The sequence below is a fragment of the Cyprinus carpio genome, chromosome B24, assembly GCF_018340385.1.
Source record: "Cyprinus carpio isolate SPL01 chromosome B24, ASM1834038v1, whole genome shotgun sequence".
NCBI classification, from domain to species: Eukaryota; Metazoa; Chordata; class Actinopteri; order Cypriniformes; family Cyprinidae; genus Cyprinus; species Cyprinus carpio.
The window spans coordinates 19,941,314-19,954,098 of NC_056620.1; the positions used below are offsets into that span (position 1 = coordinate 19,941,314).

The following is a 12,785-nucleotide window of genomic DNA, read 5'->3' on the forward strand; positions in this document are numbered from 1 at the left end:
TCATTATATTTTATAGTTCAAATCAAGTAGCTATCCCTTGTTTTTAATTTATTTATTTTTTTGAATTTTACTTAGTATAATTATCAAAAGATCAGTTGATAATTATGTATATTGTGTATTTCAATATTGAATATTTAACATTGTATGTTGTGCATATAATTACGAGTACTCAATTATTTATATTCAAATAGTTAGAAATGTCAACTTTTATTTATTTCCATTTATATTTATATAATTTTTTATTAACATTAACTACTGATCTGTTTAGCATTACATAAATTTTAATGTTGTAATAAGTGTTTGATAACATTTTAAAGATGTATAACTCATAATATTTATTATAATATATTTAGAAAATATATTACATATTTATATTATATATTATTTATTTTATTATAATATAATATCTAGTTTTATATCAAAAATCTAGTTATGTGTAGTTTTATACCTAAAATCTTGTGAAGTAAAAAAATTATTATTTGTTGACTTAATTTAATGAATCATTATTTAAGGTTTCAATAAGTAAATATAAATAAATACTTTTTAAATTTTACTTAATACAGTATAATTATAAAAAAAAACAGTATGGAGTATACATGTGTACATTGTACATGTGTACATATAGTTATGTATACACAATAGTCTTTACTCAAATAGTTAGAAATGTCAACTTTTATTCACATATTTTTATATTCTTATTTTAATCAACGTTTACTACTGATCTGTTTAGCATTATATGAATTTTAATGACGTAATAAGTCTTTCATATCATTGTAAAGTTGTATAACCCATTACCTCTGCAACATAATATTTATTTTAAGCACTTGTTATGAAACATAATCTCATACCACTCTTTAGAGTGCATTATTGGTTTGTATAAACATGCAGGGATGCATTATATTTGCCCTGTACAAAGTTCACATAAACAAGGTGAACACATTTCCCATAATGCCTCAGCGATGGCCTTCTGACAGGCTCATTTCCTCACGCGTGCGCACGTCCCCTTTTCCTACGCACATTTGATCTGAAGTGTTAGTTTTACGGTCTCACATCAGATCTGTCAATTTTAATATCAATCCTCTTTAGCTGGAGAGAGGTGTGGTTGCCACGGCGATGCATTATGCAGAGACAGTGACTTCATTATGTGGCAATATTCTTTCAAACGAGTTAAGGAGGGCGTCGTGAATGGAAAGAGCGACTAAAGCATGACAGGGGACATCATTATTCAAGTGTTTAGAGCCGCGCACTGTACCCCTCATGAGCGCCTGGCCCTTTAATGTGCCGGTAAAAATTCATGATGGTGTTTTATTGAGTCTTCACCATGGGATTGAGGTGAAGCTGTGAATGAGACATTCTCTCCCACTGACACACATTCCTTCTCTCTCTGTCTGTCTGTACATCTCGTGAGACTAGGTTCACAGTGAGGCTTTGAATATATCATGTTGTAAGAGCCCCGATTGTTAAACACAGTTTAGTAAAGTGAACCAGTTTTTTCCCCATGCAAATCCAGATAAGTGTATTGTCTTACACTGTGTATTTGGTTGCTAATTTTTCCCCAAGTGGAAGTATTGCACATCCTAAACATGCTGTATGAAATATAAAACAATTCATTCTTGTCAGAGAGTGTTCATTTTACCTTACCTTTTATTTAGTCTACATTATGAAAATGTACAGAGCCACTGAAGGAACATGGTGATGTTTTTGCTTTTGTGTTTGCTTTCAAAACTTTTGCTTTCTCTTGCAAATATGTTGCGTTCCCCTTAAGAATCTTTGCATTTGCTTGCAAAACTTTTCAGGAAACTTTTCTCTTCTGCGAGAGAATTTTGTAAGAATGCAATATTTTTGCAGTGTTTTTAAATATTTTTTTTTTCAAGATTTTTCTTTTGTGAGAGAACACAAACACTTAGAAATGTATTTAGTTTTTTGGGGTGAACGCAAAAATTTGGCTAGAAATGCAAATATTTCATAAATAGAAATGTTTTATGAAAGATTGGCAAAAAAAAATTGTGATAAAATGCAAAAGCGAGAATACAAATGTTTTGCATAAGAATGCAAAGTTTTGTGGGGAATGCAAAATTTGGCTAGAAAACAAATGTTTTGTGAGAGCACAAATGTTTTGCAAAAGATCACAAATGTTTTACGAACTAATGCAAAGTTTCTTGAGGAATACACAATTTGGCAAGAAAAATGTCTTGTGAGAGCGCAGATGTTTTGAGAAAGATTGCATATGTTTTTTGAGAAAGTACAAAGTTTCTCGGGGAATGCAAAATTTGGTTGGAAAACAAATGTTTTGTGAGATACTCGATCGCAAATGTTTTACAAGACAATACAAATGTTTTGTGATACTTGATACTCGAAAGATCGCAAATGTTTTACGAGAGAATACAAATGTTTTGCAAAAGATCGCAAATGTTTTAAGAGAGAATACAAATGTTTTGCAAAAGATCACAAATGTTTTAAGAGAGAATACAAATAGTTTTAGAAGAGAGTGCAAATGTTTTGTGAGGGAATTGTGAGGGAAATGTTACAAGGGGAAAGCAAAATTGGTGAGAATGCAAATGCTTTGGGAACGAATGCAAAGTTTCTTTGGTAATTAAAAATTTGGCTAGAAAACTTTTTTTGTGAGAGCAAATGTTTTGCGAAATATCGCAAATGTTTTACGAGAGAATATAGATGATTTGCTAAAGATTACAAATGTTTTACGAAAGAATACAAATGTTTTACGAAAGATTGCAAATGTTGTTCGAAAGAATGCAACTTTTCTTGGGGGAACAAAAAATTTTCTTGAGAAAACACAAATGTTTCATGAGAGAATACAAATGTTTTGCGAGAAAAGCAAAGTTTTTTGGGGTACGTAAAAATTTGGCTAGAAGACGTTTTGTGAAAAATGTTTTTTGAGAAAATGCAAAGTTTCTTGGGGGAATGCAAACATTTTGTGAGAAAATGCAAATGTTTCCTTTGAGAATGTTTTACAAAAGAATACAAAGTTGCAAATGCAAAGTCAATCCATCTCATATGTTTTTCACCATGTCCATAAAAAATGTACCTAAAAAAAGTGCATCATGTTGGAACATTTAAACTACATTGTTTTATTTCTAGTCAAAAATATACAAATTATAAATTGAAAATTATATAAAATAAATTTTATAAGACTGAATCGATCTGATTACTTTGTGTTGCACCAACAAAAGTCATATAATAAAATATCTCCTTTAGATAATGATGGCAAATTTTTAGTCAGCACTACTTTGTAGAAGAGACATTACCCAGAATGCTTGACCTTAAAGGGACAATTCCCTCAAAAGTGAAGATTTTGTCATCATTTTCTTGTCTTTGTGTTGTTCCAAACCTGCGTGACTGCATGCATCTCTCATCTGTGTGATTTACTGAGTTTGCTGGGCTGTTGTTTACCCATCAGCACTACTTGCAATCTTAGCTAAATCGGGTCAGCTGATACTGGACAAGGCCAGATCCTCTCATGTGGTTTAAAAACCTGAAGCCTTATTTGCATCTCTGTTTTGTTTGGATTTGCATCTTTTTTGCTACTATCCATAGCTATACTTTCAGAGCACAAAAAGGAGGTTTATTTGTGATGTTTTGTATGCTACACTAGCTGTATCCTCAACATTAGCGTCTATCACCGAGTCAGCAGGAGCCTTCGTCATTGTGTCCGTCTGAGTGTGACATTAAAGCGAGAGGTGTGTGAAGGATCACAGGCAGGTGCTGGAGGGGCCGGTCTCGCTGGTGGAAATGTAAACACATGTGTTTACTCTTTCTCTCTCTATTTCTGTTTGCAGTTCTGCCTGACTGCATCGCTGAGGCGCCCAGGTAAGCCAGAGTTCACTACCTGCTTCCGAGTGTCAGTTTATGGCTTTTCTGATGCCTTTTACAGCATACGTGCAGCTGTCAAAAGTTACATGTAAGACTTATTTTAAGTCACACTTAAAAAGAAATGATTGCATTGGATACGAACTATTAAAGACAAATCAAGAGCTTTTCTCTTGCTCAATGACTTTTATTCTGGTGATTTTTAGTGGCTGAATGAAGTGAGTTAGTTTAGCACATTAACTATGAGCATGATCCACTAACATCTGGCAACAGATTTTAAATCACATGTGAACTATTTTGCTTGAAAAGTGAACTTGTGTATCTTTCTTTAAAATAAAAGTTGCTTGATTTGGTGTTTTATACTTCATGATTTTTATATAATATATGTATATAATCTATAAATTTACAATAAAAGTGTTTGGGTCTGTAAGATTTTTAATGCTTTTGAGGCTATTCTATTTTAATTTGTTTAAAAATCTACAGTGAAATCAGTAATATTGTCAAATATTATTACAATTTAAAATAACTTTTCTTAAAATGTAATTTATTTCTGTGATCAAAGCTGAATTTTCAGCATCATTACTCCAGTCTTCAGTGTCACATGATCATTCAGAAATCATTCTAATATGCTGATTTGCTGTTATATATGCTAATATTCAATTGTGCTGTTTAATATTTTTGTGGAAACAAGAGTTTATTTTATTTTCATTTTATTAACATTTTATTTTCAGAATTATTTGATGAATAGAGAGTTCAAAAGGACAGCACATATTTGAAATAGAATTTTGTAACAAAGGTTTTTACTGTCACTTTGGGTCAATTTAATGCATAATTAATATAAAAAAAATGTACAAAAAAAAAGAAATGACACTGATCCTAAACTTTTGAACTGTATATAATATATTAAATAAAAATAAAATAAATATAACAAAATTGAAATAATATAATATAATATAATATAATTTCATTTTTGTTTATATTTTCTTTTTATTTAATATTTTGTCTATATTTTCATACATGTGACTTAAGTGTCCAAATATTTTTGGGGACACTGTTAAATTTTTTGAATGCATCTTATTGATTGTCTTTATCTTAATGCAGTGCAAGTTGTTTTGTGCATTTCTTTGTGCATTTTGTGTCAAACTCTACACTAACCTTTTTTATGTTATCGGCCTACAGCAAACATTTTATTATCTGTATCATTGCTTATTATGCAGCGTGATAGCTGATAATAGCAACAGATTTCTCATTGAAAATAATGAGCCAGTTCATGCTTGAGTGTTTTGGACTCTGTGTTCACACATAAGTTCACACATGAAGATCTGCGATGCTGATTTTCTTAGTCACATCTTGCAGGGAATTTCAGATGCTGCCCTGATGAGTTTTGTAACAAACTCACTGCCCCAAAGACCACAAAATGCATTTTACTTCAGTGACATTTTTTTTGTTGTTGTTGTGTGATACAGGATGTTCAGTGAGACAAAATGCAGGGAGAGGCTTGATTTGATCCATCGGGAATTGATTGGATGGTGAAAAGTGGTTTCTTATAAGTGGTTGGAGGGGAGGGATTGAAAAATAAGAAGGCCAAAATGGAAAGTCGGTTCAGAGGTTGAATTATTAGTGATTATACTTTTGTCTTTGGAATAATGTGTCCCAACTAATCATTTACAGTAAGACCAGAAATGTGAATTAAGAAACACAATTGTTAATCCTATTCAAATTTGTTATCACTGCCATTCAAAAGTTTAGGGTCTGAAAGAAGTCTATTTTCATTTATTAAAAAAAAAAATTGTTTTAAAATATTATTATAAATTAAAATAACTGTTTTCTAATTGGATATATTTTAAAATGTAATTTATTATTTTATGGCAAAGTTGAATTCATTGAAGTCATTACTCCAGTCTTCAGAGTCACAAGATCCTTCAGAAATCATTTTTATATGCTGCTTTGCTGCTCAAGAAACATTTTTTATTATTATTAATGTTGAAAACAGTTGTGCTGCTTAATATTTTTGTGAAAACCGTGCTACATTTTTTCGGAATTCTTAGAATTTCTCAGAAAGTTCAAAAGAACAGCACCTACTTGAAATAGAATTTTGTAACATTTTAAATTTTTACTGTCACTTTTAATCAGTATAATGCGTACAAATACTTTAAGAAATAATAAAAATATTAATAAAAATGATACTGATCCTGAACTGTTTAACTGTAGTCAGGTAAATGCATCTTTTTGCACTTTTTATGAACGTGCAACATCATTTTTTACTCTTTAAAGCAACATATAGCCACTCAAGAACCTTATAAGAAGAGTTTTCTTTGCTGAAAGAACCGAGTCAATATTAGCAAAAACACCTTTAAGTGTCTAAACAAAGCTTTGACCTCGGAAAAAATCAAAACCTCTCGGGTCAGATTACCCGATCTTTGTACCTCAACCAATCACATACTCATTGATTTGTGACACAACGCATCCATTTACCCTCGTGTTCTGCTTTCAGCTTGTATCTCGGAACGGGTAAAAAGCGGGCGGCCGCAGAAGGGGCCCGCGGGGCCCCGGTCAACAAGAGGAAATCGCTCCTGATGAAGCCCCGCCACTACAGTCCTAGTCCCTGCCCCAGCGAGGAAGACCTGGCAAGCGCTCAAGACAAAGACGCGCCCAGGAACACTGACACTCCAGCAGGTAGACAGATGTCCTGTTGTTTTGTCTGTTTTGATGAACAATTGACGCTGAATTTTAAACTACCATCTGTTGCATTCATTTATTTGTTTCCCTCCTCCTCCTCCTCCTTCGTCTCCTCTCCCCCTCCCTCCCCGCATCCGTCTCTTCGTCCATCCCGGGGAAGTTCACGACAGTCGATTCCCGTTCGTTTTTTCATGCATCCGGTGTCCAGATTAAGGCGATTTCCTGCGCTCGGCTTCTTTGAAACCCGGATTAAAAACTGGCGGCGGCGGGTTGATTATGCAGCCTGGAAAAGTGCTTTTTTATAAGCAAGTGTGGTTGCTTGCATAATTATGCAAATAGGGTAACTGAGAATAGAATGCACCAAATTATATTGTGCCTCGTTGACAAAAGAGAGTGATCATACACTCCAACAACAAAACATTTTTGGCAACGAAGGCACGGAAACGTTAAAGTCGATATTACGTTTTAAAGCAGTCTCCTTTCTAGAAACAAAATGCTGCCATCTCCTAATGAATCAAATTATGAGCATGTTGGCAACAATACCCATGCTTTACATGTGTACCTCCACACCCCTATAATCTGCACTTATTTGGTATATTTTTAACGATGTAACCAAGCAACAAACGTAATTGTCCCTTTCGAAAGCTTTTGTTAGACCATCGAACACAGCCCAAATATACATAATTAGGCATAATGTGTGCGGCTCATTATTGGACACATGTGGGTTGTTAAATGGACAACAAAATAGCTCAATAAATTGAACAGCATCATTGGAAATGGAATTTATTTGTTTCTCTGATTTCATATTACCCACAATAATCATAACCTTTTTTTCCCCCTCCTCCTTCTTCGAATTTGTAGTATTATTTTCTGAAGTTGCAGTAGGAAAAAAAAAATCTCATTTGTCATATTTCCCTGCTGTCTTGCAACATGTTTGCTTTGCGTTTTGCCAAAGTGCACTACTGAAGAAGTGCTGGTGGAAAAGAAAAAAATTCAAAGACATAATGCGCGGGGTGTGACTGGGAGTGGATGGCGACTGGGACCGTAGTGAAATTAATGGATCTGTAGGGGGACGAGAGGGATATGTGAATTTCATGAGGAAAAAAAGGGAAAAGCAAAGGCAGGGGAGAAATTAAAGGGGTGTAAGGCTTCCATTTGGTGCTGTTGTGTGTGTGTGTGTGTGTGTGTGTGTGACTCCAGCCAAGCTTCTGGTCTCCATACACACAATGGTAATGGTTATTCTGGAGTATAAACCATTCACCTGTTCCAAAATACAAACCACTCTCTGCATCCAAGCATTTTTCGCCCTTGTTCGCTCCAGTCTTTCTTTTCTGTTCTGTTTTTTTTTTTGGTCAGGGCTGTATCTCCATCTGGATGGCAGAGAACTCCTAATCATCTGCTCTGTTAATTGTGTCTTAGCATAACTGGCGAACTTTTCATCTGCGCTGGACCGCTTTGGGTTTTCACACCTCAAACTGCTGACAAAAGCGACAAAATCAGGAAAATCGGACGCTATTAAGTGCATTCGCTGTGGAATCTATTTGGTTTGGGCTTCCAGATGCTTCATGTTCCTGCTTGTTTTTGCATTATTGGTGGGCTGCTGATTCTTGAGATCAGAAATTAAAAATATTAAAGTTAAATCTGGTTATGTTTTGGTGCAACCTCCTACTTCTTCCATTTTTTTCCTTTCCTATCGCTCTGTATGGGTCAACACCATCAGATACAAACATAGTAAGTACTGTCATTTTGGATATTTATAATAAATGGAGCATTCAACTATGATTAAGAGTAAATTGAGACACAGGATGGTTTCAAACTGATTTTCAGCTCCATCTTTTGAAATGTCAGCAGAATCTCATGGAAAATCTGAGGTTGTTGACAAAATAATCACATTTAGTCACAGATGTTTTGTAGTCATTTTGTTTTTCTGGAGTTCCTATAATAGCACATGGAAAAATAAAACATTCAGGATGAAGCCTAACCTAATTTTATTAATATTAACAATTTGAAAGCTGTGTGGTCAATAAGTTGTATTTTAAGGTGTATAAAATACACAGCAAAATAAATAAATAAATTCCTGCTTAGGATTTTTGTCTTGTTTACTTTTGTCTTGTATCTACTTGAGAAGGAAAATTTGTTAACTATTGTTTTCTGAAAAAATTCTGAACAATTCTTTTTCTTTATTTTTGGAAGTTTTTTTTTTTTCTATTTTAAGCATAAACTCCTAATTTTGATACTTTTGATCCTAAGTATTTGGCTTCTCAAGTAAATGTATCTTGATTGATGAATTTTAGTCAGAAAATATTTGTTTGCAGTGTATGTGTATTTTTTAATTCTACATAGTTACATTTCAGTTATTTTTTACTGAGAGTCGTTTGGGAAGTGAAAATATAACTCTGATGAAATGGCTCATTTGTGTAAAGAACATTCTAGTGATCCGTTCTGATTAATATCAGTGTTGACTTAAAAGTGTGGGACACGTTTCATCTCTCAAGAATCAGTGCTGTAACATTCGAGACGCATACAATTGGATGCAATTCCAAAAATAAAAAGGGATGAGATAATCCACCCTTTCCTCAAGCAGCATTCATAAAAACTATAATTATCTGCACAAACAGAATCAAAATTTAGGTTGTGCGCTAGCATTATGCCTTCGCATTCGTACAGCGCCAAAGTAGACCTCTGCGACATTATGGCGGAGTTTGGCATGGTATGAACGCATCGGCAAGCACACTCTAACCCCTCAAAGCCTGGTTTCCATTTTTGGCAAGAGACGGGTGAGATTGTAAATGCCACTGAGCTCTCTATCCCCCATTTAGGGATGTTTCGGGGGGATTAAAAGCAGGACTACTTTATATGCTCTTTAAGACTAGCAACTGTTTGTTAAGGCAGTATGATCCCATTAGAAGCCCCTGAAACCGCTTGTGGTGGCAGCCAAAATGCTCTAATATCTAATCAACTCAGTGGTTGCATATGGTTTGGAGGGTGGCATAAGGCTCTCTAAGAGGATAGATGTATCTCGTGCTTACGCTGTATTTTGAACTTTAAACCCTGGTGCCCAAAGAGCTTTAACCCCGGCGGGGAAGTGTTAGAGAGATCAGTAGTGGATTGTAAATCAATCCAGCTGATAGTTTCTTTTGTTAATCATTGACTTGATTACTTAATATAATCGGGTCTGCTGCGATTCCAGTGAGTCTTTTAAAGGTGATTTTAAAGGATAAAATGTCTGAGATTTGTCAAAAAAGGAATTATTCACCCTATAAACCCCAGTCAAATAAGCTTTATGGATTTATCAAAAGTAGTACAGTAGTATAGCAAATCGTGCTTCTTTCTGATTAGCGTTTACAGCTTTATATCATGTAGTCTTATATCCATTGTGGATGTGGAAACATTTTTTTCAGTACATAAAAAAAATGCTGTTACGTAAGTTGAACAGATGGAAGATTAAATTAGAAGGGGAAATGTTTATTTATTTATTTATAAATATTTATACATTTTATATATGTTATTTATTTATTTTTTAAGGTCAAGTTATGTATAGCTTTCAGTTAGTAATCTGAACTTTGGATGGAAACTAGATGGCATTTTAGACAAAATATTTTTATGCACTTGGGATAAGCGTAACTCTTATTTTCTCATTAAGCTATTTTTATCATTTTAAAATTAAATAAATTATTTTATTAATTTATAGATAGATGATATTTTTTATCTATCTATCTATCTATCTATCTACTTATTTAGGGGTTGTCATATTTTGTGCTTTTCTTCACATTTTTTTTGTTTATTTGACATCATTTTTCATTTTCCTATTTATATCATTTTTAAATTATTTTAATCATTTTATTAACTGTATATGTTTTTCATTTGCCCAAAAAGTCACATTTGAAATGTGATGAATGATTTAACTTTTTAGGGTTTTTAATATTTAGCGATTGCCTTCACTTCCCTCAAGTTGTTATGTTTGTCACAACTTGTGATTCTGAAGGCTTTGGAAACCATCTGTTAGTATTTTCCCTCCAAACACAATCATGTAATGTGCTCTTGCAGATGATCCATCATTTTAAGCTCTGTCCTTCTTCTGTGTCTTAGATGAGGACCTCAATGGTGGTGATGTTCTGGAAGACACTATCTATCACAACGCAAAGTCTCACCACTTGTTGTCATGGTCAGAACGAACGAGTGAAGGTTCGCCAGACCTGGCGGCTCAGATATCTGAACACCAGAATGAGCAAGAGGAGGAGGAGGAACACAACCAGGACTTTGAAGACAAAAACCAAGAAGAGATCAGAGCCAGTTATCACCTGTCTCCAGACAGAGAGGCAGATGAAGAAGAATGGAGCGTTCCTCCGTCTCTAACGAAGGTCAACGGGATCCATCACTGCCCCAGTCCACCTGCAGACGATGCTCTTATGAAGAGACTCCGGATTGGACAGCAGCTGCACGAAGACGCTCTTTCTGCTTACATGAACAGAAACAGTGCAGGGACCTTTATGGAGGAGTATGGCTCTGCAAGAGAGTTCAGCGACAGTGAGGAGGAGCTCCAGACGCCCAGGATGGAGGAGCGAGGAGGTGTTTGGGGTCCAGGTCTGGTGGCCAGACGTCTGGAGCTGGACAGGGCCCGACTGAACCTCACTCTTCTCGAGCAGGCCATGGTGCTGCAGTCTGAACATAGACAGGTCCTCCACAGTGCCTACAAAGACATGGACCACTTCCTCCTGGAGCAGATGAACCACGAACGGAGACAGCAGAGGATGCTGGAGATAGACGCTCGAGCCATGTACCACAGCAGCAAAGGTGAGATTTTTAATAGTTTGAATTCTGCAAAAAAAAAAATTCTGGTTCATTTACAACTCTTTTAGTACCAAGGGAATTAATATTTGGAATAAAGAAATACAATTTGCAAATTGCCAAATAATGAAATGATTTCAATAATAAATACTTTTAAAACAATTCTTGCAAAAGATGTGTTTGAATCGACTTTCATTTACTTTAAAGAGGCATAAATAAAGTCTTAAGTCTAATGAAGGCAATCCAATAACAGTTCAACAATGCTAAACAAAGAAAGAAAATTTGGTAATGTATTTCATTCATTAACTTCATTTAGGTCTCTTTAAATACGTTATCATATGATCAACCAATCAGTAACTCACAATTAGTTCTATGTGTTTGATTCACTAAAAAGAACTAGAGTCATTTGTTTGCGAATCGCACTACAGTGGTTGCATTGCATGCTTTTGATTTACTACAATGAACAGACTCATTTGATCAGAAGTCGGACAACACTGGTCGCACAGTAAGTATTTGATTTATTGAAATGAACTAGAGTCATTTGTTTGCGAATCGCATTACAGTGGTTGTACTGTATGCATTTGATTCACTGAAAGCTTCATCCATGTCCAGTGTCTGCTTTGTTTTTCTCCATAATATATGACTTATAACAAATATTCATGAACTCTTTTATGAACCAAAAGCTGGGCTATCCCTACCCTCTCGCTTGGCTTGTAAATGCAGCCATCTATTGTTGTTGCAGTTTCTTTCTGCTGTGAAACAATGGCCCGGGCAGTGTTTCCACCTTGTGGAACAACTGATTACTACAAAACAAATTCAATGCGCAAGTGTGACCTGTGCATACAAAAATTGCATAGTGCATGTACAGTAGTAACAGTACGTGTCCCTCGTGTACATGTAAAAAGTGAAATATACACTCGACATTAGAGTGATTCAGACGGACGTTACTGGTTGTGTGGTATATTTTTCTTATTCATTAAAAAAAAACGAGCTTATTCTGCAGTCAGATGTCACTAGTTGCACTGTAAATGTTTTGGATTCGCTAAAAAGAACTGGTGAAGATTAATTCCGTATTAGGACTTAACTAGTCGCGCTGTAAAAATAGTTGCACTGTATGTTAAGTAGTAGCAGTCTTTTGGTGCCGTATAGTATGCTCTAAGTATATTGCGCGATATTTCATCCACATGGGCGATGCAGTGTTTCACTAATTCCCTAAGAACCTCAAAAAGGTGGGAAAACATATGTAATTTCATGTTACTTGTAAAGTAATGTCATTTTCACTATTAATGCTAATCGTAAATTCATATTCATTCACTCCTGAAGAAACTACTCTGTTGTATTAAAAACACCTTAATTTCTTTGACAACACTTTACAGTAAAGTTCTATTTGTTATCATTAGCTAACTACATTAGTAATGCTAGCATAAACTAACAATGAAAAGTATTTTTATTAATTAACATTAACAAAGTGTAATAAACACTGCAACAAA

The 12,785-nt window shown here is 34.6% G+C and overlaps 1 protein-coding gene across 1 annotated transcript in view; it reads left to right on the forward strand.

Moving 5' to 3' along the window:
* The window catches only part of st18 (ST18 C2H2C-type zinc finger transcription factor), a 48,945-nt gene that overhangs the window by 16,720 nt on the left and 19,440 nt on the right, over nt 1-12,785 (forward strand). The window contains exons 4-6 of the mRNA XM_042751771.1: nt 3,798-3,828; nt 6,323-6,504; nt 10,597-11,301. Coding sequence (XP_042607705.1) covers nt 3,798-3,828; nt 6,323-6,504; nt 10,597-11,301 — 918 coding nt within the window. The remainder of the gene's footprint in view (nt 1-3,797; nt 3,829-6,322; nt 6,505-10,596; nt 11,302-12,785) is intronic.